The 25,584-nt window shown below is 37.8% G+C and overlaps 4 protein-coding genes across 4 annotated transcripts in view; all 4 read right to left on the bottom strand.

The window, feature by feature from the left end:
- Positions 1-1,158, bottom strand: part of LOC116259983 (anaphase-promoting complex subunit 6) — a 35,677-nt gene extending 34,519 nt beyond the window's left edge. The window contains exons 1-2 of the mRNA XM_031638030.2: positions 754-1,158; positions 328-462 (exon numbers count right to left, since the gene is read on the bottom strand). Of these exons, the coding sequence (XP_031493890.1) occupies positions 328-462; positions 754-999 (381 nt within the window). The 5' untranslated portion in view covers positions 1,000-1,158. The remainder of the gene's footprint in view (positions 1-327; positions 463-753) is intronic.
- Positions 1,159-3,824: 2,666 nt separating this feature from the next.
- Positions 3,825-6,910, bottom strand: LOC116260813 (60S ribosomal protein L11). The gene is made up of 5 exons (XM_031639318.2): positions 6,777-6,910; positions 6,578-6,685; positions 6,206-6,248; positions 5,921-6,116; positions 3,825-4,271 (listed from the first exon to the last, which is right to left on the bottom strand). Exons 1-5 carry the CDS (start codon positions 6,777-6,779, stop codon positions 4,070-4,072), a joined length of 552 nt encoding a protein of 183 aa, XP_031495178.1. The 5' UTR covers positions 6,780-6,910; the 3' UTR covers positions 3,825-4,069.
- A 5,389-nt stretch (positions 6,911-12,299) lies between these two features.
- On the bottom strand, positions 12,300-18,935 carry LOC116260812 (DNA replication licensing factor MCM2). Its single transcript, XM_031639317.2, has 18 exons — positions 18,803-18,935; positions 18,507-18,709; positions 18,232-18,410; positions 17,173-17,351; positions 16,858-17,041; positions 16,497-16,716; positions 16,197-16,404; positions 15,839-15,973; positions 15,571-15,762; positions 15,317-15,489; positions 15,019-15,207; positions 14,798-14,914; positions 14,541-14,625; positions 14,257-14,397; positions 14,053-14,178; positions 13,611-13,793; positions 13,322-13,483; positions 12,300-12,816 (listed from the first exon to the last, which is right to left on the bottom strand). The coding sequence occupies exons 1-18, from the start codon at positions 18,803-18,805 to the stop codon at positions 12,700-12,702; spliced, it is 2,796 nt and encodes a 931-aa protein (XP_031495177.1). The 5' UTR covers positions 18,806-18,935; the 3' UTR covers positions 12,300-12,699.
- A 2,959-nt stretch (positions 18,936-21,894) lies between these two features.
- On the bottom strand, positions 21,895-22,897 carry LOC116260223 (uncharacterized protein At2g29880-like). Its single transcript, XM_031638385.1, has 2 exons — positions 22,571-22,897; positions 21,895-22,488 (listed from the first exon to the last, which is right to left on the bottom strand). Exons 1-2 carry the CDS (start codon positions 22,895-22,897, stop codon positions 21,895-21,897), a joined length of 921 nt encoding a protein of 306 aa, XP_031494245.1.
- Between the last annotated feature and the right edge of the window lie 2,687 nt (positions 22,898-25,584).

Consider the following 25,584-nt stretch of genomic DNA (forward strand, 5'->3'; position numbering starts at 1 on the left):
TGTCATCGGTAATATACAAAAAGCAGATTGAAATATGAACTGATCATCAAGCTTTGATTTGTCTTTTCCTAAGAAATGGCTGGTTTCATTCATTGAACAGATATACGACCAGGAATGCATTATGCAATTATCATCGTCAACGAGAAGGGAAAACCAGCATAAATCAACCGACGACCACCAATTACACATTCCACTACATAAGACCTGTAACCTACAAAATTATTCTTGACAAAAAGTGAAAAACTAGTGCAGCATTTGAATCAGCCTAGAGGATGAAAAAAAAAAGGCAAACAAAGAATTAGACAATGCTTCTTAGAGAACATGTACATTTATCTCACGGTCCTCTCCATCCTTGTCCAAATATGCTACGTTACAGTCACCGGACGTCTTAACATTCCCATGCTCATCTACTTTAGCATCGCCAAGCATCTCCAGACACTGATGCCACTCTTTCAATTCCTCCTACATATGACGACGACAATCATAACCACGATTGAGGATGGCAACCCTTATCAATTTGAAAAATAACGAACCACAAGAAACTCAGAAAGAATGCTACCAAAAACACAATTATAAAGAACAATAAATTATCCAAATCAGCATAATTATTTATTCAGACAAAGCCGTGAACTTCATAATGATGATAACCTAGCATATCTAAACGCGAATTATTAAGGATAACGACTTCAAAGGGCGTAATTGACCAATCCAATACACAGGTAACCTGTTCGCCGCAAGATCACGAACACTAACCAGGCATTTCGCTGCAAGGTACCGGAAACGGAGGTCCCGGAAAATGATCTTGCAGCTTGTGAGGAGGTGAAGTGCCCGGCGGAAATGCCGGCCAAGGAAGAGAGCCTGCGCCTGCATATAGATGTCCGCAGGGTCTCCGGTGAAGGCAGCAACTTTATCGGCGAAGAAGATGGCGGAGGAGTAAAGATGCTTGTTCACACAGTCCCTCACGACCCCTCGCAGCCTCTCGATGTCTTCTTCCTTCATCTTATCTGTCACCTCCCTCCCTCCTGATTCAGAGATCGGTTGAGCAAGAATCAGGGAGGACTCTGGTAAACCCCTAAACCCTACAGAGACCGAGTTGCAGAGGGAGGGTTCGCGCTTCAGGGACGAATTGAAAAAGGCGGAAAAGGGAGGGAAAAATGATTGCCCGTGTTGCAAGCAGAGGGAGGGACGGAAAGGGGGGGAACTGCTGCAGAGAAAATTACGGAAACAAGCCTGATTTTCTAAGTGAATCCCATGTTAGTCGCTTAAGTTTTTGAATTTGGCGCAACAGTGTCAGATCTTTTAGAAATTAAGGGCCTGCGGCAACTTAAATATTTCTTGTAGCCATGTCAATAAAATTCAAATTTTTGAAAATTGTATTTTTCCATCAAACTTGAGTTGAAAAAGTGAACGTTGGGTTGGTTTTTAAAAAGTCTTTTTTAAAATATTTCTTTTCATCTCAAGGGGTAGAAAAATATTTTATAAGGGGTGGAAAAAAAATTTCTAAAGTGAAAAAAAGTTATCGTTGGATTCTTAACCAATGCTTAATCTAATTATTTTGTTTTTTTTTCTTTTATTCTTATCAAATTAAGAAATTTATTTCCTGAAAATAAATCCAATTATAACAAATACAAAAAGGTTTTGGAAAGATTTTGTATCAATTTCTTTAATTTTTAAAATAAGTTTATGAAAACTTCTTTTCAACTCCATCTTTCCAATGCATCAAATGGCCCCTAAAGCTTGGTTGGAACTCAATTGTTATTTGTTAGCCAACTTTTTTATTAAACGAGCCAAGCTCAAGTTTGATGGATGAAAAGGAAAATAAAAGAAATCGAGGGAAAATGATGATGAAATAAATCAAAAAGAAACAAATTATTATAAAGGCTTGTTTGGAAGGCAGGAAATAAAATGAAAGAAAATTTAAAAAATCATGATTGTTTAATTGTATAAATGAAATCAAAGAAAAAAAATTATCTTTGTTTATAATAATGCCCCTAACACTCATTGCTAGTTTTTATTAATGTACAAATAATATATGTTGGCAAGTGAAGAAATTATTATTTATTACGACCGCTCATGAAAGTTTTAAATAAATAATATGAATGAAAATTTTTTATTCAATTATCTATTACAACATTTAAAAAAGATAAATAACAAATTAAAATGGAGGAAAAAGATAATGTAAGGGTGCGTGGAAGTAAATAGGAGAGAGAGAGAGAGAGCTGGACAGGGCATATTAGTTATTTCTTATCAGTTTCGTTCATTTCCTTCCAGTTTTGGAGGGATAGATAATGGGCTAATTTTTCTTTAATTTTCATCTTCTTTCCTCCCTTTCCTTCCAACCAAACATGCATATAATTTAAAACTTTCTATTTCATTTACACTTTCTCTCATTCGAAACGACCCCCTATTTATGTTTTTCTTTTCTTTCCACAGATTTCTCTGCAACCAAACATGGTGTTACTTTCTATTGTCTTGGGACAATGTCAGTTGTATGTGGAATTTTTTGTGAAGTTAGCCTTCTTCTTTAGAATCCACTAGGATTCCATTTTTTGTTTGTATACCTAAATCATTGGATCAATAAAAACAAGGGGCCTCCCCCCATGCATACTTCGTTGAGAATGCAAATAAATTTCTTGCTCACTGATTCACATTGTCCCTTCCAACTATACCTATTAACATGACTGCATGTTTAACAATGTCCAAATTAGTTTACTTTATTAGTTTCTAAACAAATTAGGTACTTCATATGAATGCCGTAAAATTGCATGAGCGTAAAACTTGCGTGCCATCAAGAACGTCTAATTTGCTAATTGTTTTAAGTATGTTGCCAAATATTCCCTAAAGAATTGAATAAAAAGAACACTTTTTCCATACTTCACGAATTGGGCTTAAAGAATGAGTTGAGCGCCCAGCTTTTCCAATTTCAGCATTGAGCTATTTTAAGGGGAGTTTGGTAACAAAAACACTAACATAGTGTTTCATGAATTTGTCCTTCTTGAACACTTGGTTTTAACGTTTCATTAATCTGTTTCAATCTCCATGACAAATTCAAGGATGTGTTAGTGTTCCTCGCCGTTTGACAAGTGTTTCATGTTCTATAAATCTGCCAAAAAGATTAGAGCATATTCATAGTTTTAGTGTTCTATAAATATATCCCAATTAATATATCTAACTGCCAAACAACTAAGAAAACATTCTGAAATAATCACAATTGATTAATCAATCAGCTTATTCTTTTACACACACACACACACATATATCATCTTTAATATCTTAAGTTCTCAAACTCTGAAAATTTCCACAGATAGAAGGAAAGAAATTTGCTAGTGTGAAAGTATCTTTATCTCCCAAACAAGGCCTCATGCAGCAAGAGCATGAGAGTTAATCATCCCCGTCTCATATCTAGCTCCTTCGCTAGAAAACAGAGCCTCTTACAAGATAACATGCAAGTCCACGATCCAAAACCTCTTGGCCAAGTCCCCCATTGGGCCCCGAAGAAAAACAGGCCAGGTAACTCGTTTTGTCAGGGTCAAGTTCGTGCTCGTTTGCATTTTCGCATCAAACCAATTTGTCAAAATGCTGGGGATTCTACTCACGCTTTGATACTATTTTTCTCAAAAAAGAGAAATCCTTAGTATAAAAAATTAGGTATTGCTGCCACATGATCAACATATTAATCAAATTAGATTTGATTTGAAAGAAGAGTAGCCAAAGTTTGTATCAAGCATTGAGCTTCTCATTCGAAAAGATACCTCGTTTACAGCAAAGGTCATCACTCGCAAACCGGAATTCGGCACCAAATCAAAGTGTGCAAAGCAATGGCGGAACTTGAAAGGTACAAAATTCACTCAGTCAAAACTGCCAGTTTTAGCATATAATAGATCACAAAAAGGTGTTTCCTGCTGAAATACTACCTAAACTTCTGTAGAGAGCAGCTTCCTTGATACAATTAAAGCTTAGTCCTGTTTGTCTTGATGAAAGATAATGCATTCTAAAATAATCCAACTACAGAAGAGCGCAGGAGAAACAAAATGAATTAGAAAGTGCATAAAAACTAAGGACTCCAAAATTAAGAAGCAGCAGTTGTTTGAGCCTTGTTAAGGATGACACCCTCATATTTCACTTGGAACCACTTCATGGCATCTTCCTTTGTAACCCTATGCTGAAGTCCAACTACAGCCTTGCACCGGCGACGACGAGCCACGCGATATCCAGGACGCTCCAAGACCACATAGAAATCCATACCATAAATTCCAGTAGAAGGATCATACCTTCAAGAATAAAAATGTTGGCACTATATTAGATGATCAAAATGGGAAAACATTCACAAGAGAAGCGCCAAATGAAGAAAAGAGAAAACTGTTAATAAATGAATCTGCATATGTTGTGCGCTCTTAGTGTCCTGCTCCATTCGAATGTAGCACCATATAGAAGCACCCGGTTGATGTAAAAGTATCTCTTTGCTATAATGGGGCCTTTCATTGATTAAACCATGGGATTCACCTTAACAACATATTCTTTGAACTATCAAATCCACTAATATGAGGTCGTGTTTGAGCCCTTTGATCCTGAAGAAAATTTGCTTGGATGGGATTAAAACATGACACTTGGGTGGTGAAAATACAAATTATTGACTGCTGCTGGTAAAGTCAAGTCAACTACAAACCTAGGACGGGAACACCTTACCTTAGGAAGGCATTTCACTGGAATTTTTAGCTAACTAAGTTTGAGAAGAAATTTCCTATCCACATTCATGACAACATCTAGACTTATATTACTGGTTTAAGGGTTTTTGTTGGTTAATCTTGATTGATCAGTTATCTATGATAGGTTCCACAGAGGAGCAAACATTACTTGCCACGTTCTACCATTGTTTTCACTGTATTCTTTGCAAAGTAGGATAGAAATGACCAGTTGCTTGGACCAAAATGTGACCGATACAACACTTAAGTAAAAGGCAATTTGCATCTGGGGTGAGGATCCTTGCTAGATACAAACCTGGATGAGGTGAACCGACCACATAAACATGAAGAAAATTTTAGCATAAGTTACACATTGTCAACACAGAGAAAGATGCTGGCAGCCTGGCAGGTAATAAAGGTTAATTATACAATAGAAAGGATGCAGGGCTACTTATAGCTATTGATGACAGAGCAGCTTGTTTGTTTCTCATAACAAACGAATAGTCACAAGTGCAATGAAATAAATCAAGATAATATCATGGCAAATCTAGCCAAGGGCAGTAAACTTCCATAGACAGTAACAAATCAGCAGTATATACTGCAAAAGACTTAAGATACTGAAGAGGACATCAAGCTTCAATCAAACACCTACAATTTTCATATTTCCACATCCTAAAATAGATTTTTGATTCAAATGTTCAGCTTAACTATATGCACATCCTATATATTTTTCTCATTCAAATATTCACTTTAACTAGTTGCTGGAGAAGTAAGCCACAAGTTCATCCCCCTAAATAAACCATATCCACATATAAGGCTGGCAATGGGCCGGAACGGGCCAGCCTGGTCCGCAGTGCCCCTGGCTTAGCAAAATAGGGTTTTCAAATGCTTGTGGCACGTGAATATCTGGCATCATCTATACAGAACTGCACATATACAAGCTTCAAATTTCTTGCAGTTCAATGATTAATTTACGGCCTCAAATCATGGCTACTGACGATCTCAGTAAATTTACAGAAAAACAAAAGCTTGAGGTAAAGTAAATCTAACATGCTCTACTATCGACTCAGATGATTAAAAGTAGATATCAAAACTTTACATCGCATAACCAACAACTTGATCAATGTACCATATAGTAAACGATGATTAAGATTCCTCTAAGTCAACCACTTGATAGTGAACACAAGAGGAGCCATAAGAAACACCAAATCCCATAAGAAAGAAGATAGAAATATTACTTGATCCCGAGATCGATATGCTCCTGTATCCCAAAACCGAAGCACCCAGAATCACTGAAGTTCCTCCTCAGCAACTCGTACTCCTTGACCTTCAGCCCACTTTCCAGAAGCTGCATCGCCTTCTCGCCCCTCACGGTGACGTAACAAGCAATCTTTTCATTGCGCCTGATACCGAAAGACCTAACCGTGTACCTCGCTGTAACACAGGATAATTCATTCCTTCATCTACAACCACCCAAAATACAGGCGCATCGCAAAACATTCTACAAACGAAATGCATCTTACCCTTTGAATACACCGGCGTTTGCCCACTCAGTTGCTCCAACACCTATCCAGAAGAGACGAACACATCAAAACATGTACGAAACCATCAAATTTCACCTCCATTTTCGCCGTTTCCAATCATGTAATGAATAAGTAGGCCGATATTAAGAGCCTTTTTAACACCAGTCAAACAGCTACTTCCATTGTATTTGCATATAAACTGGGAGCAATAGAGCTCGGCCAAATGCTATAAAGAAGAAAGGAAACAGCATCCAAGATACGGAATCTAAGCCGGTAGACGAGGCATTTCTTCGGTCGGAACAAGCTTAAACAATGATTTCGTGCACAGATGGTTCCCTTAGTGATGAATATCTTCCGCCCAGAGGAATTTACCTTAGCGGCACGAGTCAACCGATCCCCGCTTTCTCCAACGGAAATGTTGAGGACGAGCTTCTGCACCTTGATCTCCCTCATGGGATTCGAGAGCTTCTTCTCAGAGGCCTGACAAACACGAAAAATAATCCGAGAGAATCAGAAGCCCCCATAAAAAAATCACAGTACAATTCACACGAATGCGAGAAGGAATTCTCACCATCTTGCTTGGAAGTGAAGCCTCACAAGGGGGGAAGTAGGAAGAAGAAGAAGAACAGAACCCTCTCTCCCTCTCTCACTTGAACGGGCGAGCCAGACCCCGAAACCCTAATAAATCTAGGGTTTTTGACAGAATCTTTTAGAAAAACGGTTAACTTTTGACGGAATAACAGAAGGCTCTAAATTTTGCATTTTTTTCATTTGACCCCAAACTTAAGAAATAAATTGGCCAAAAGGCTGTCCTGAAAGTAAACTGTTTACCATATGACGCTTTTACCCTTGAGAGAACTTTTCCTTTTCCTTTTCTTAACTGAAGAGAGCGACAATTGTTATCCAACCCTTTATTTTATAAGGTATAAGACATGCTTTTGATGTATTAGAGTGCTATCATTCGATACTTCAATTTGCATGTCAGTTTTGTAACATAAGAGATAGATATATTAAGGGGCAAAACAAAACTGCTTGCCACATATTAAAGGGCAAAACAAAACTGCTTGCCACAAACCCCCGCTACGACCATTGCACCAATCCCCCCAAAACCCAACAATTTGAAACGAGATCTTTTTCTCATTGAGTCCATCACCAGAGAGAAACATTATTTTCACTAGAGTTCTTTTTCTAGTAGAGGAAAAGGAAATGTTCTTAAAGACATATTTTTCAATTGAGACTAGACTAATATGGTAGAAGGAAAGCTGTGAGCAAAAAGGAACAAAAAAACCTTGTGAGAAACCATAGTCAGACTGTTTCTTGGAGAATTCTTCTATAGCAGACATGGAGTATATCTATAACCTGTCTTGGTTGCATGCTGTAAAATCTTAAGTTTGATCTCCATCATAGTGGACAGTGAAGTAGTTATTGATATTGTTCTTAAAAAGTTGAGATGTATCAAATAAAAAAGGGAAGGAATCTATAGGTGAAATAATCGATTAAGATATGAATTACAATTAGGTTACTGGAAGCACTCCAAATTTTCACTTTAATAAAAAATTCATATTTCGCCTAGATCAACATCTCTTATACAATTATATCATCTGTCTTAAAAAAAAAAAACACCCCATGTCAAGAAAAACTCAATTTTACCCTCCGTCTAAACTATCTATATCGCCATTCTGTCATGCACGTAAATCATGGACCCAAATCTAAACCTTAGTCTAATTTAGATCCAAATCCACCTCTCAGATCCTATTTTAAAACCAAGCTAGATCCAAAACCAAGCTGCAGACCCAATTCAAATCTAAATCCAAGCTTTATATCCAATTTAGGTAAAAATTTGGGTTAAGATCTAATATGCAAAGCCAATCAGGATCCATTCGCGCCTTCATATTTAATATAGATCCATGTTGTCGCTATAGAACAAGTAAAATTTTCTGAAATTTATATATAATGTTTTTAAAAAAAATTGAGGTGGGGCTAGAGCCCATGCGAGCCCCCCCTTGGCTCCGCCCTTCCTCCCAGGCTTACTGGAATATAGTTAGAGAAGATGTCAGCAAGGCCATGCAAGGTGTTTTTTTCTAGGCATGCAAGACTGTGAGGTCCATCAACCAAACTCACCCAAAACAGTTGAAGCCAACTCTATGGATAAATTCAAACCAATTTCGTTATGCAATAGCATTTTGAAATTCATCACAATAATTATGGTTAGTCAGATGAGGCCAATCTTTAGCAGAACTGCAGTTTTGAAGGCATCATACCATAAGAAATCCTTTAGTGAAGCATGAGACATCATAATGAGACCAGCTTCAACCACATGTCGATGTTTACACTCGACAATGCCGTTCTATAGAGAGGTATATGGGCATGACACTCTCCTCATTAATTTCATGATCATTAAGAATTGGGAGAACTCATGGCTCATGAACTCGCCCCACCTTCACTCTAAAAATTTTTTTTAACCTCCAGCCAATCTGATTTCAACTATATTTTGAAGTTATGAAACATTGGAAGGTGTGTAACTTCTTGGTGAGAAGAAAGATACATGAGAATTTAAAAAAATCATCCACTCTAGAGATTTGAGGAGCTGGCCCCCATAGATCTGCATGCACAATTTCAAGAGGAAAGCTAACAACTTTATCTGAACTTTCAAAGACTAAGCAATGCATTTTTCCAGACACACAACTAAGGCAAAAATCAGCATATTGAGAATGCTTAAACAAACAAGAAGTCTGATCCAAAACATTCAAGATTTTAGAGATGGGATGCCCAAGGTGATAGTGCCAAACTTTGGCTTCTTTATTCTTTACTAGAGGAGACAATGCTTGATGTCTTCAAGATTCTCCACTTGAGCATTGCAAACCTGCCCATTCTCCACTATGATAGGCCAATAAGGAGGTCCAAACATAAAGCCCATGCCTAACGGTCCTTGATGAAGGGTGTGTCTGGTCTGCATGTCCTTAACCAAAAAACTTGTGATGTTAAAATTCAAAGAAACATTGGTTGCCTCTAGTGAATTTGGCTATAGGTAGCAGGTAGCAATTCCAGGAATATAAAGAACTTGAGGCAAATTAAATTTGGTCCCATTAGCAGAGATAGAGACATTACCAACATTGAAGATAGGAACATTAGATCCATTGGCGACCAGCACACAATTTGTACCCATGTAATCTGATTTATTTGAGAAAGTGTTCTCCTACGCAGTTATGCGATGGGAAGCGTTTGTGTCAGGGTACCACACCACATCTGTAGGTTGTTGTCCCAACACAATGGCAGCAAGTGCCCTAAGGATATCATAACATTGGTGAGCAATGTGATATTTCCTTTCACAAAATTGACATACTACTGGTTGATTTGCCAAGTTAGAATCTTTAAACTCATGGTTACCTTGATTTTGCTCATAAGAATTATTTTGCTGATTTCCATTATTTTGAGGGAATTGTTGTTTGCCCTTACCATGTCCTCTATAGGAATCAGTACACCAACGGCCTTGCTAGCTAAAGAAGGCCACAACATTTTCAACTTGTTGGAAGACACAACAATTCATATTTTGGAGCATTTTTTCATGATTATATAAGATATCATATAATTCAACAAAAGTAGGAAGATTCTTCATGGTGGTAATTGAAGTTGTGAAACTTTCATATCTAGTGGATAATCCACTAAGAGTGTGGTGCACAATAGTATCATAAAAAACAACTTCATTGACAACACATAAAACATTAAAAAGAAATCAGACTTTGATTCAAGTATTCTACCATGGAGAGATCTCCCTTTCACACATTTTGAAGGTTTCTTTTTAACTACAGAATCTGCATATTAGATAGAGAGGCATAGAATTTTTGCAATTGAGTCCATGCGTCTTTAGAAATGGGAGATCTAATAATTTTATCCAAAACAGACTTTGTCATAATAACCTTGATCCAACTCAAGGCTAACTGATATGATTGCTTCCAAATAATAAACTAATGGTTAACATATTTATTTGCACCTTCGCCAACATATTGATTAGGAACCGGACAAGAACCATCCACAAACTTAATCAAGTCTTGACTGAACATAATAGATTCTATTTGCGACCTCCAAAGAAAATAGTTTGAACCATTTGGCTTGACTGAAACATGGCTAGAAAAAACATTCCATTGAACCATGGACTGAAGTGAAAGAGAGAAGGAACCTGTATTTGAAATTGGCGAGGAAGGATTTGATGCCGGCATGGAGAAAAGAAAAGAACAGCTTGCCCGAAGCCAATAAATGATCAAATGAAGCACCACAAGGGGCTCTGATACCATGTAAAATCTCAAAGGAGAAGATGAACAATATTAACGTGGTTCAACCTCAAGGCTTACATCCATGACTCTGCAAAACTCTCAATGTCTTATGAGAGTTGCAGGTTTCACCATTAATTACGTGGGATTACATTTGGATAAATATGCTTGCTTACATAGTGGCTGACTTTCGGCTTTTAATTTGGCAAGTACATCTCTTCTTTCTTTATCATGTACATCACCGTTTTTGTCAATCACATCATGTGAGATTTTACCATGATCTCGTAACTTAGCAGCGATAGCACTTGAGATAATCTATACAAACTTATTACTAAGGTTATGATGGTTAGGATGAAAAGCATCAAGTGCACTGGTAGATTGAAAGAGCTTATTATAATGATCCTCGTCTCTCAAAGAGGTTACCAGAATGAAATTCTTGCATTCGCAACAGTAAGGGTAAGTCATGCCTTATCAAGCATGTCACTGCAAAACTTCTCAGGCAGTAAGCTTCAGTATTTAGATCGACACGGGTTCCTCGGAAAATAAATGATTCAACAACAAAATTTTAGGAGGGAGATATAGCTTTCCCCTCATTTCTTTGGAGAAGTTGTGTTTTCCTTAAAAAGAATGGTGTGGTTAAGGGCCTCGGCACATGAAAACTTAGAATTGACAAGTCCTTATGGGCTCACATACCACACAAAAAATCTGGGCTAATAAAGCACCCCAAGGGTGAAGTAGTTGTTACTTTTGGATGTGAGACCAAGCTTATAAGCTTGATCAAAGCTTGATCAAGGTTTATCGTCAAGGGGGTTGGCACAATAGAGGGGGTTGGCACAATAGATGGGATGAGAGTTGGCATCTCCATTTCAAATTCTCCTAATGTCAACTCTCTGTACTGTAAAAGGAGAGCATACATATGTAAGTTGAAGCATAAGAGGTATTATCTCAAGGCATGGAAAGCAGCCTTGGACCCTAAAAAGTGGGGGGAAGGGGAGAAGCTTTGGCCTCCACTAGATGGAGGAATTTCCTCATGCTCACCCGAACTTAGATAGAGTTCAGAGTAAAGGGGTGTCTTCAGCTATGTGTTTTGGAAAAACCCCATAAGGAAACGGTCGCTCATCCTTTAATTCATCAACTGTGTTCAGAAATGGTGTTCATGTAAGGCTAACTCCATAAGTGATCGCTTTCAATGGTGTGGAGGTTATCACTTCCAGTGAACGTTTGGAAGTTGTGGCAGTATAGTTATGAACTGGCTAGTGGTAAGAAGGCTCAATGGGGTAAGGTCGTAAACCACAAGATGCGGGAGGTCAGTGGAGGCCGAATTTTAAGTAACTGCTTGCATAGGTTTCTTTTGCCCCAGCAAATTAACTACAGATAGACAACAGTAATAAGAAATATCGAAAGACCGGACAACAGATATCTACGGACCACCGCCATTACATTGCACTTCTTTTTTTTGGCTTTGGAAGCTTGCGACCCTTTATAGAAATTGGTAATTTGGAACACATGCTGATGGGTGACACCTTTCCGGTGCAGTCGCTTTTGCCCATTTGATGGGAATAGCTGGAGCCCTGCTCTTCTTCCCCATATTCATTTAATTTCGATACATAGCTTTTATTTTGTGTAAATCGTTCTTTTTATTATCAATATCATTCTGCGGAGTTTTTTCATTCCTCCAGCAGGTTGCTGCCCAACCTACAAAAATAAGTGATGCATCGAAGACAAATTCCAGATGCTAGTAAGGCACAACAGATTAATCACGCAGGCCCCTCAAGATCGATAAAGGATAAAATGCAAAATTTTTTTCAACAGTAAGCAGAAGGATATAGAAGCTCAGAGCAATCAAGACATATTTACTACGTTGGAGAAAGAAAATTACAAGTCAATAATTAAAGCCACAGTTATCCCTTACAAACACCAGTGCCACCAGCATTCAAGGAATTAAGTACAAAGGCAACTGGAATTTGCAGTTCACCCAAGCCGACCAATAAAGTTAGTGATCTAACCAAGCCTTGGCCAAGGTCATCAAATCTCCCTAACCAACACCAACGATATCTTCGCCACACCAGAAAACTAACAATACAGAATCAGTTTAGTTATCTTAAATGTTAAGAATAGCTTCCAACATCTGCATTACTTCTGTACAGAGTAGTACCAGGCATCAGACCGGGATCAGTTACAGAAAATTGAAGATAGTACTATTACAAATGGTTTTCCTCTTTCTGTTCATACTGCAAGAGGATGAGTTATGATTCCCCGTTTTTCATCCAGAACGAAGTTTGCCCTTGAGAACTGGATGCTGTTAAAGAACGGCTTCAAATCATAAATTTCGTATTCCTGGGCCTGAATCAACAAAAAACATTTTGCGGATGAGTTTCAAATCACTACAGCAAGACAAGTGATGGAAGTTTAGTCTTAGGTTTCACAGGCTCAGACAAGTCTAAATTGCACAGGTTATTTGCAATTGCTTTGGCGAGACCTAAGTTGGAGACGTGCAACCTGACATCCCAATAAATTCAAAATTTTCAGCAAGTATCCAGGACTAGTTAGAGGATAGAAACTTGACGGTAAACTGGTGAAGGCAAAACGACTAATCAGCAAAAAGAACAAAACAATTTTTCTATGGACGGTAATATCAAGAAATTACATGTTTGTGAACAAATATCAATCATAGTAATGACCAGCACTGCTTTATTCACAGGTTAGTTATGGGATAAAAAATAGCTATATTATTCACTAGTAGACTAATATAACTCTCTTTTGCTGATTTCCTGATACGTATTCCATGAAAGTCTGGCCACCAGACTGCCTTACAAATACTAATGCAGAAAAAGTAATCCTTACTGACCTTGTTCAATAGTTTCTCCACTGTGACCTCAACATGGGTAAGTCTGGAAATTGAACCAGATACAAGTTCTTCAAGCTGAATCTTGTCTTTGACAAGCCCACGAAGAAGAAGCAGTAGTAGCTCATTGTAGTCTTTCTTAAAGGTCATGTACTTCTTCAAGCTCTGAATTAGAAAAAAAGCACTCTCAGTCAAGCTAAAAAATTTCCAAATTGAAAAAAGATTTTAAAGGCTGGCAATCTGGTTTATCTGTTTAGCAACATTTATGAAAATAGAAATGCCAGTATTAGACCTTCTGTAGGGCTTTCTGAACGCCAAATTTCTGCGTTGAGATGAAAGACTCAAGCAACACTCTAATTGCCATGCTTACATCTTCCTCTGTGACATACTGCCGGAGATGCATCCTAGCATGGGCTTCAGCCATCCTTATCATCGATTCCATATGCCTTACTGCTATCAAAATCCCTTGACCACTCTGCAGCATACCGAGGTAAGTTACTATGTTAAAAATGATTATGGTACCGTGTGTGTGTGTAAGATAGAGAGAGCGAGATATGAAATGGGATGTGAACACAACAAGAATTGAGATTGGTAATCAGAAAGAATTGGTCATGCTTGAATTAGAGGTTAGAACCTAATCAAGTTTATAAAGTAGAACTGAGCCAGTTGAATTTCTCCAAGTTACCACTATGCAACATGTAATCAGAAGTAGACTATCCATTCAAAGTACTCACAGATGATTCTCGTCGTAGTTCTGCATATACATGTGAAACCCTCTCAAGATCAGCAGCATGTAATTTGGGGAAGACATTTAACTTGGCATATGTTACATACTTCTTAAGAATATCCTGAGATAAGATCTGAACCAAACACAACTTCAATTAGAGCACTGGATTTGATTATTAGACTATAACTTTTTCAGAGATTTTGTCAGAAACCTCAGGGTCAGCAGGAGGGATATCTTCTTGCAGAAGACTAGCTAATTCATCTTCCTTTCTTGCGCCCTTGGGTTGAGATTTAGAATGGCTATCAACCACAAACCTAGCCAGCATTTCATCCGTGACAGGGTCAACTACATCCTGCATACAATGTCAAAAACAGGAATACTCTTTTATTCATAATAGATCAAGTAAAATTGTTATGAAACAAAGTCATTCTTGTAAATTCATGTAGTCTTTTGAACAACAATAGGCTACTATCAAGTAAAAAGTACATGAAGTACCTTTACAACGCATAAAATATCAAAACGCGAGACAATTGGATCGGTTAGCTCCACATTCTGGGAAAAGGTCTTTGACGAATCATATCTATTCAAGCATAACCAGATAAATGAAACAAGTTAAAGCATGGAAGCTACCAAACCTGAGATGATAACATGGTTCCATAAACGTGAACTATTTATTAAACCTTAGACTCTGAGTGTGTGTGTGTGTATGTGTGTGTGTGTGAGAGAGAGAGAGATAGAGAGAGAGAGAGAACCTGCCACCAAGAGGATTAGCAGCAGCAATCACAGAGCATCGTGCTTGAAGTGATGTCACAATCCCAGCTTTTGATATGCTAATGCTCTGCTGTTCCATGGCTTCATGAATACTCACTCTGCAGGTGAAAGCCATGATCCAGTGAAACAATAATACAATAAAAACATGAGTCTTCTAGGAGGTGAGAGTAGGTGATGATAAACAAAGCCACGTAATCCACACCTGTCCTGATCATTCATTTTATCAAACTCATCAATTAAGCAGATGCCTCGATCAGCTAACACAAGTGCACCTCCTTCAAGAATCCACTCTCTAGTAACAGGATCTTTGTGAACTGCTGCTGTGAGTCCAACAGCAGAAGCTCCTTTTCCAGTAGTATAGACAGCCCTCTGCCCTGTCTTCTCCACATACCTGATGAGCAAATGGCACTCATTACCATATACATATCCATTAAGTGTGATATCTTAGTCCATCTGAATGGGCCTCACTTGGGGCCTAGACTTAAACCAATTGAACTTACTTAAGAAACTGAGACTTGGCAGTCCCTGGATCTCCAAGAAGGAGAACATTTATATCTCCTCTCAAGCGATGATTCCCTTTAACATTCTTTTCTTGCCCCCCAAACATTGCCAGAGCAATTGCAGTCTTGATGTCCTCATGGCCATATATAGATGGTGCAATTGACTTTATAATCTGTCAGTATAAGTGAATACATTAGCAGAAGAGAACTTTCATGAAATCAGAAGAAAACAGAAATTAGGCTCAGAATCTCACTCTTTCTCCAATTCTTGGGTCCTTGGCAAGTTTCTCTATTTCTGCTCTATCATCATCCGTGAGTTTGTAAACAGAAAAGAGGTCCTGTTTTTTAGTCACATAGTTTGCCTCAATAATTGTTGCAAAGACTGGAAAGCCATTCTTTGTGTTTAGGGACCAGTCAAAATTGTTTGTGTATATGCCTGTAACCTCCTGAATAACATCATAGATAACAGAGTTAGACTTAACTATCTCAGTCAGATGCACACAGAAATTCAAGTTCACTTACAATTTCTTCTCCAGGACGTGCACAATCAATCAGATCATTCAACAGTATCACCTCTTTGTATCTAGGTAGCCGACCAGCAGGGACAGTTCCTGGGCTTTCCTGTAGAGTTAATTTCTGGTAGTTCCTATATATAGTCTGGATCAAGGGAAAAATTAGCAAAGTTCAGATATCTGGTTTGTCCTGTTCATATAATCATATACTCTGAAGAGTAGATATTTTAATATAGTAAGCATTATATCCCTCAGCAACAGTAGTGCTCTCTAATTACAGGTATAACAACTTACTGTCAATGAGAAAAATTCAAATATATCATAAAACTGAAATTGTATGTGAACATGACATAATTGAGGAGATTTACTTGTTCAATATTCACAGTAAAAGGTCCTTTGGATTGGCATTCAGGGCAAGAGCCCACTTTGACTTCTGAATACGAGTTCTGGAAAAAGGGGCCAAGGACTGCCCCACACTTATTGCAGTCATATTTCACTTGTTGCAGCTGAGGAAAAACTCCTGAGCGCCTAGTGACTACACCTCCTGTCCGAATCAAGGTGTTCAGATGAACTTGCCTGAAACAGATCATAGAAACATAGTATGGGTGAAAATGAACATTTTTAAGCCAGCAGGAAAAGAGTATTTTTCATGGCTACAGCATTGTTACCTTATGTTCCTTATCGCATCAAAAACTGGCAATTCAGTTATCCGTACATATATCTTTGGGTGGATTTTCTTGTAGTTGCTGTGAAACTCAAACACAACCTTTTGAGCTACTTCTTCCATTACTTCAAGAACCGACTGAGGTGCATCAGCCAACCAGATTGCAATATTGGGATGGACATAGATGAACTGTCTATAGTCTATCTCCAAGCTACATTTGTTGGCTACAGAGAAAGAAGAATCTTGTTAGGTATATGATAAGAGAAGCCACTGTGTGCAACATAAACAATTGCATATTTAGTTAATGAAAGATAAAAGAAACTGCCAGAGAACAATCAAATGCCCTGCTACAATGACAGACTTACCTGCAACCATTTCATTTATCAACCGCACATAGATAAGATCATCTTGATTCTTTGGATCATATGTCAACAAGAACTCTCTAAATTTCTTAGCAATTAAGCGGCGAACCTCATCTCTGGTAACCCACTCTCGGAGGGTTCCTTGTACACGATATAGGTCATACTCACCTTCATCATCATCTTCGTCCTACAATATCCATTCATATTCATCAATAACTTTACAGAACATCCATGCAAGCCAAACAAATTCCTTCACAAATATTCACGTAGAATTCTTGCGGCAAGTTGACAACAACATGTCAAGATGCAGATAGGAACCTCATATGGCTCATCATCCGTTTGATTGGTCATTGGAGTATCATCTCTTGGTAGCCATCGAGGTGGGTGTCCAGGAGAACTTTGCATTGCGCCATCAGTATCGTCAGTACTTGCAGCAGGTCTTTTGCCATCAACTCTGAGCCTTCTTCGGGGTCTCATATGTTGATCTTCATCAGTGTCTAGTAAAAAACATGTATTATTAAAAACTTAAAAGTATGATCAATCAGGCTAGCACTTTTTAGAGATGATCATCTCATATGCTAAAGCTTTGAATGGATATCAAACTCAGGATATATATCAATCAACTATTCTCTATTCTTATTGTAATGTCATTTCTTTGAAATCTGTGAAGACAACAAAGTTCATATAAAATGGTTTTAAAGTAACTGCATGTGCCAAAAAATCCAATCCAGTGTCATCTCTACACGTAGTATCCTGAGGAAAATAATGTATTATAAACATAGAAATCACGCAGGTTCACGAACAACTAGTTGAATGAAGTACTTACAAGAAAAATAGAACTGCCCTTGCCTTTAACCAAAACGAATGAACTTGAAGCAATCGATTCAGAACAGACATGTGTCCTTGCAGAATTTGACAGAGAAGGATGATATGACCACAGATTATTGGCCATTCTATCCTTCAAAAAGTTATTTCAGAGGAAGTCCCTTAACAAAACAAGTAGTTGGAATTCTACCGAGGAGGTGAAAGTCTCGTAGAATGGTTTCCATGGCATTCATTCTCTGACATCCCATTACCATGTGAAATTCGTACTGCCTCAACATAAGTTGAGGATGATTGAGCAGTTCTGGACATTGGGTTCCTCAGAGAGAATTAGGGTCACTTCAAGAACACAACTTCCACAAAAGGCTTCATAAGATGATTTGTATTTACATTCCAACGTAAGAATTGCCTATTGATGAATAATTTATAAACCAACAAAAATTAGTTGCCAAAAATGAAGCTATTTGACCGCGAATAGGACGCATAGAACAACTCTATACAAGCGATACGGTGGTGGGTGACCGAAGAGAGAGAGAGAGAGAGAGCATTCTTTACCTTGATCATGAAGAAGACGAGGGAGTTTCCGATTAGCTGTTCTCCCGTCCCGAACGTCGAGCTCAAGCTCTGCAGCCCTCCGATCCTCCATGATCTGATCCAGATCTCTCTCGTCCTCCATGGAGTCGTCCATTCCAATGGACTCGTACTGATCTTGTTCCTCCATTGCCCGATAATCACTAACAAATTGCGCGCATAATCACTCAGAAAAACAGAACCTCCAAAAAGTAACAAGTTAAAAGACAAAACCGAAGGCGAGGAGAAGAAAAACGCACTCTAGGAAGTTATCATTGAAGAGATCTTCCCCTTCTTCCTCCCCCTCCGGATCCCCCTCATCAACATCGTCGTTAACGATGTGCGGATCAACAGCAGCTTCGTCATCAGAAGAATGCGATGTCCGGCTGGTGTTCGGCGGGAGCCGGTCGGTGCTGAATCCGGCGGATGTTGGCGACCCAGGCGTCGATGGATCATCGGAATCCTTTGAAAGCCAAAAAGACAAAAGCACATCAATGAAACCGCCCAAGAAAGAGATCCTCAATAAGAATGGACGAGAGACGATTGGGTCACTTACCATTTTCACAGAGCAGCAGAGGAAGAGAGAGAGAGCGAGGGTTCCTTCGGAGTTCCTCCTTCAGGCGTTTGCTAGAGAGGGAAAGAGGGATGGGAGAGAGTAAATGGACCCGTCACAGTGTTTTGGCGGGAAAACTTGGCGCCAACTAGGGCACAACAGATGACCCCCACTCGCTACCCTTGCTATCATAAAAAAAGACCAACATGCCCTCTCCTCTCCTGGTAATGCCGGTGGATCGGACTCGGTATCTAAATGCGAATCGGGTCTGTGGGGCGTCTGATTGTTCGCGGATCTTAAAACCTTACGATTTCAAAATCTTGGATTTAAGCTCAGGCTCTCCCCCTTTATTTTCAATCCAATTTTTTTATCAATGTAAAAAGGTAAAATAAAAATTTCAAGTATGAATCTTAGATCTGATTTAAGACACACACATATATATATATATATATATATATATATATATATATATATATATATATATATATATATAAAAGGACAATTGGATTGTATCTACTAAATGTGTGCTCACTTTAACTGGTCATTTTTTACTATTAATGGGACACCGTAAATGTCCTTTGAGGAGCATGGACAATTAACTTTATCTATTTCACTTAGGGGCCGTTGGCCTGGAAAAAAATTTCTGGAAATATATTGCTGGAAATATAGGAAATAGAAAAATGGAATGGAAAAAATTTTTCCGATTCCAATTTTGGTGTGTGTGTGATGACTCAGAAATATATTTTCAATTCTATATTTCTAAGTTTGATAGTACAGAAATATATTTTCAGAAATTTAATTCTTAGTTTGATAATAAAAAAACAATTATCCAGATTTACAAAAACATGGCAACAACATGGTTATGCATGTATGAACATATAGACCGGACATACTCGCCCACACAATCGATTGCATGAAAACAAAATCACAATTTTAACATTCTAAACTGAGATATTCATTACGAAGTACTGAATTGTTGCCCAATTGCATTTCACGCTCCATTACGTGGATGCAACAAGTCAATTATAAGGAACATATAACAAACATGAAAGCCATAAAATTTCCAAAATTCAACAACACGTCAATAGACTATCAAACATACCATACAATTCAACAACAAGGCGCAACGTCAACACAACATACATAGTCCCATCAATGATAAAATGCGCATCAAACCACATACATTGTCCCATCAGTGATAAAATATTTGCATATTCCCATCAGTGTTTACTATTCAAAAGAGCTTCAACGTTCAATAGAAAGCCAAGTGCATGTGTCGAGCATCCATAGAAGCAAATACATATGCAGTGTCTCTACACCATAAAAAAACAAAAAACACAAACAGAATCAAATTTTCCCCTTCCACGACCTTCGAACATTCGTCACAATTATGTCAGTGCTTCATCTTCCATCAGTCCTGAAAACATAAACAAAGACATCACATTTTCGAAGAGATTATGAAGATAAAAAGCGATAAAATGAAATTGTTATTGTATTGCGACAGAATTGTTTATGTGTGTGATAAGTTAATCCGCACCTACGAATTTGAAAATCTGTAAACATTTGAGATGTTATTGTACTGCGCAGATCATTATTCGATCCTCGACGAACACTTTGTGTCATACTTTCATCATCGTTTACAAACGATGTGCTCTCATTTGCATCATCAAATGCGCTTTCATCAACATCAAACTGCTCTGCTTCAAGATTATGGTCTAAAATGAAATTATGTAGAACACACGTGGCTAACACAATCGCAACTTGTGTATGGTAAGGGTACGACACTTGTGTTTTTAGTATAGGGAACCGTCCTTTTAATAAACCAAAAGCTCGTTCCACAGTTGTTCTTAACGATGAATGACGATGATTAAATAGTTCCTCTGCACATGTAACACGTCGTGCCCCAGGTGCATTAAATTCAGTGAGATGGTATCGATGACCTCGATGTGGAGTTAGTAAACCACGTATGTTTGGATATCCTCCATCACCAAGGTAGTATTTCCCTACACAGTACAGTTATTATGAGTTCGACATTAAATGCAACTGTAACCTAAAAAGTACCAATATAGTAGATTCACAACCTAACCTATAGGTATGAGAAGAGGATTGACATCGTTGTCTAGTGCACTGTACAATACTCTTGAATCTGTCGCACTGCCTTCCCAGCCCGCCAAAACATAGTGGAATCGCATGTCGAAACCAACTACAGCCAGTACATTTTGTGAGAGAGTTCCTTTTCTATTTCGAAACCTCGATTGTTCTGATGTATGTACCCATACTGGTATGTGAGTGCCATCTATAGCTCCTAGACAATCCTATGTACAATGAAAAATGTTAGTCGAACTGTCTTAGTACAATGTACTGTGTGATCGTGAACTACCTTACCTGAAAATATGGATTGAAACGAGGATTGAGTCGGATTTTTGATGGAGTGTCATCGTTTGGTCGACTGATGTATTGTTCACCCAATTGACATAGGGCTCGTAGGATGATGTTGACGTACTTACTAATTGTTTGACCTGAGTGTTGAAACGTGTTCTGGCACGCACGGTTGCACTCTTATGGCCAACAGTAAGTAGAAAGATAGCAACTTGTTCTTCTACACTGATTTCCCGACCATCTTCTACTAAATTTTTCTCTTTCAAGATATTACATAATGTAATAAACGAGAGGCGATCCATGCGCATTAAGTCCAAGCAATTCCTTGGATGACCGTTGATGATATTATCAACAAATCTCCAACCAGCGTTTCTAAAAGGGTGAACGATTCGTCTAGGTTGAGTAAGAAGTTTAGAAATTATGATTGCCACGGCAAACATGAGTCTTCCTATCACAAGATTTCTTTCTTCTTCATCTGACAACATGACTACAGCACTAGGTAGCAGAAGGAGAAAAACAACTTGTTTCATGTTTGACATGTGAATGTACAAATAAAACATTCTAATATGGAAAGGGGAAATGAGTTAACCGCCATAAAAACAAACATGTTACGCAATCAAGTATAAAGCAATATCAATAGCATCCATTCAATTGCATATAAATTAGAAGAAGCACATCATTGAATTATAAAGATGTAACAGATCACACACTACTTACTATGGATGATTTACATTAGCCAACAACCAAGGCACACGTTGGGTCGGCAGAAGTTTGAGGAAGACGACTGGCTTGTTTGGCTTCTCCATTAGCATCGTGGCTTTTAAGTGCATGCCAGCATCTATCTCTCCCAACTCGAGCATTTCTTGCAATAGCTCTAAACATTTGTTCAAGCAGCTGTATGAGGATGTGTCTATCATTGTACGAAAAGTATCAGCTATTTCCTGCAATATCGTTTCATAACCCCCGTGATTCGCACTTACTCTTGCTCTTTTATTTGATGAGTTTGTTGTCCTACTTTCAAATCCAGTTTGTTGTGAATCTTGTTGAACCTGCGTCGGTGATGGCACAGGAGAATCTTCGTTCAACATTTGTGTAAATGATACATTTTCATGAACATTGTAACCCAAATTAGGGTTATGTGTTGTAGGGGTCTCGGGTGGTTCATCAGTTTGTAAGTCATTAGATCTATTCAATGAAGAACAAGTAAAACTACCAATACCATTTGCAATGGACTGGCCAAACACTTCGTCTAGTTGTTGATAATGTTTCCATTTTTGCCCCCCTTTAAACTTGCGCCGATCAGGGAATTTCTGCAAACACAATTATAGTCACATATGTTGTATAATGTAATAGACATGATGGTTAATTTCCACTAAATGGTCTCTGCCTTACCTGAATGTACTCCACCCAAACTTCATTTTCAACATCTACGCACTGGTTTATCGGGTCCCAACCGAACCCACTTGTTGACAAAATTTGTCTGCACTCATTGTAGTCTGCTTTCGTACTCTTCAATTTGTTTTTTATTTTTTCAACTTTGAAATTTGGGCCAAACATTTCTATCATTTGTCGTTCAATGACCTTATACGCTTTTGGCTTTAAATTAGCACCTGACTTCATGCTAGGGAGTCTTGATTGCTCAACTAGAAGTTCTATAAGATGATCTAGTTGAGCGTCACTCCAGACAAGACTATCATTTCTTGAGCTTGAACCTTCCATAGGTACTACAGTTTAGGAAAAAACATCAAGTAAATGCAAACCCCAAGATAGGAACAAAAAACAATGGCTAGCAGTAGAAATAGTAGAGCAACTGAAAGAGCTGATCAGCTTCTTGTCAAGCAATGTTTATTTAAGTTGAAGCACCAAAACAAATGAAGAACATGCATAAGAAAATAAGGACACCAAGACAAAGAAGAACCTGCATAAGAAAATGTATACCATAGCAAATACGAAGTCAACTTAATCAAACGATTGTTCATTCCCTTCCATCTTAAGACAAGAGCAATGAAATGAATGAATATTTCCATGTTAGAGAGAAACACAACATGCGAAACAAATACCAGTCCTACAATAGAAATTGGAAGCTAAACTCATGAATTAGAACGTTTGGATGCAGCCAACGATGACATCAACAGACCAGTGTCATCAGCAACCCAAAGGATTACAGTCACTGAAGCTAACGTAGTATCAGATCTATTAGGAGTTATTTGCAATTATGCATGACAACCAAGTCCATCCAACGAGGCTTGTATACATATAATTGCAGATAAAGTTTGATATTCAAATCATGGTTGATTACTTTGAATTATAAACGTCAATCAAGCGTGCCTGCAAAAACTTGCACTAAAAAAGAAGTCACCATCCTGCATATTTGCTGCAATGCTTGTCCTTTCACTTTTGAAACAAGCAGTGGTGCTGAAGGGCAATCCAACAAAGAAGGGACTGTGAATCTGTGATGCTTTGTGCAAACACTTACGTCTCTCCTCAAGAACTTACTAAGCTGTTCGCACCCCACTCCTTTTTCAAGAAGGTCGAAATGCGAGTCAGCAAAATTCTTTTAAAATTGGGGTTTTGAGAAAATTTTCAAGAGAAAGGGATCCGCTCGTCGGTACGAGGTCCAACCGTTCCTGCCGCCTTTAACAGGGGTAATTAGACCAAGGACTAAGAATCATTTGGATCATATACGAGTTATTGATGTAAGTCCTATATACTTATGCATTGAGGTTTTGGATTCAAGAACCGAAATTCATTTTTTTGAATAAATGAATTTGAATATTGGGGGTTTTCAAGTTGGTTTAAAAACCTTTGTTTTGGTGTTATTTGAAACACATAATTCTTGAGGATTTTTGAAGATTTGGAATTGAGTTCTTTGTTGTGAACTCTAGATGATGATAAAAATTGATTTTGAACTCTTCTTTTGTCAAATCATGTGATTTGTAGAATTCATTCTTTTGAAAGAACATAGGTTCCAAATTGTTAGAAAACATGTTTTTCAAATGCACTTTGGCCAAAAGATTATGAATGTGTTTTCTTTTGAAGTTAAGTGAAGTTTACAAATTCTCATTGCAATATGACTTGGTCACTTTTTGCAACTTAAATTTGAATCACTTAATTTCTTGAGAATGTGCATGTGGTGCCATTGATTTTGAGTGAAAGTGAATGCATGAAACGAGAATGGAAACTATATGGAACATTCATTCTTCTCTCTCTCATAATCCATCAAGATTCATTCATATGAAACATACATTCTTCACTCCCTCATAATCTCTCAAAGTCCGTATTGCACGTCATACAATCTATACATGAAGATTGATTAAAATGTAGGACTTTCTCTATATGTGCTCATTATATGATTAAGCACATGAATTAGAGATGTAGTCCATAAGCTTGAGGCTTGACATAAAATTATCAAAATGATGAAAATATATAAATGATGTCAAGTTCAATCTTTGAAATTGATGGGAGACATGAATGACGTCCACTTTTGTCTCAAAATAGCTAAAAATCAGACCTTGCGTTGATTTAAATAGCTGAAAATTGTGGACATTGATTCCAATAAGGACTTGTTTCTTAGATAGAAACAATGAGTTTTTCAAATCTATTCAAATTCCAGATTTCGTAGTAATGAAATCATCAACTCCTTTGGATGGTTCTAGGATGGTTGGTATTTCAAATATGTAAATTTTGATATTCTTGAACCAATTCCTATGAAACATGGTCTGATTTCAACAACATACATACATCTTACGTATGAGTTTGCTGAAATTAAGTAAAAATGAAATGAAAATAATTTATAATCTTGCACTAGAAAAATCAATAAAAATGACCCATTTCCTTAAAGACCGGTTTGGAAACATGTTCCAACCTGATTTTAAGGGAGGAATGTAATTTTTGACAAGAAATTGGATACATATATGTACATATATAACAATGTATACATATACGTACCTTACTTTTCAAAATGAAATTTTATCAAGGGACCGCATGACTCATGAATCATGATGATTCATGGCTGGGTTCTTTTATGTAGGAAGATTGAGAACTTGTTTCAAATCTTCCCTACTACCCTTGATTAATTAAATTGAAAGACATGAATCGAAATGACTGTGAATAAGAAAGAAAATAAAACAATACTCAAACTTATTCGTCCATCATTTCGCCATGCAAGGGTGGATCACATTCATAAAAACGTATCCATCCCTTATAGGCATTTTCATCATACGTGATGTAGCAAAATCACTCTCTCACCGTGGGATTCTCTCATGGTAGGGAGTTCAAAATGGTATTAAGTTGGTTCCTTTGAAAGGGACGTGGCCTTGGGGCCCATTTCAAAATTTGATACTTTGGTTCATATTTAAGAAAAAAACCGACATATGCATGCATTATGCATTAATATGTACATTGAA

This window comes from Nymphaea colorata, chromosome 9, assembly GCF_008831285.2.
Source record: "Nymphaea colorata isolate Beijing-Zhang1983 chromosome 9, ASM883128v2, whole genome shotgun sequence".
Classification (NCBI taxonomy): Eukaryota; Viridiplantae; Streptophyta; class Magnoliopsida; order Nymphaeales; family Nymphaeaceae; genus Nymphaea; species Nymphaea colorata.

Coding starts and splice junctions, on each gene's coding strand:
- LOC116260813 (XM_031639318.2), bottom strand. Junction 6,249..6,577: donor GGTTGACTCGTGCCGCTAAG/GTAAATTCCTCT, acceptor TCTTCTGGATAG/GTGTTGGAGCAACTGAGTGG. Junction 4,272..5,920: donor CATATCGATCTCGGGATCAA/GTAATATTTCTA, acceptor TTATTCTTGAAG/GTATGATCCTTCTACTGGAA.
- LOC116260812 (XM_031639317.2), bottom strand. Junction 15,490..15,570: donor ACCCAAGAATTGGAGAAAGA/GTGAGATTCTGA, acceptor TTATACTGACAG/ATTATAAAGTCAATTGCACC. Junction 12,817..13,321: donor TGGAGAAACTATTGAACAAG/GTCAGTAAGGAT, acceptor TTGTTGATTCAG/GCCCAGGAATACGAAATTTA.
- LOC116260223 (XM_031638385.1), bottom strand. CDS start 22,897: ATGGAAGGTTCAAGCTCAAGAAATGATAGTCTTGTCTGGAGTGACGCT. Junction 22,489..22,570: donor TTTGGGTGGAGTACATTCAG/GTAAGGCAGAGA, acceptor TTGTGTTTGCAG/AAATTCCCTGATCGGCGCAA.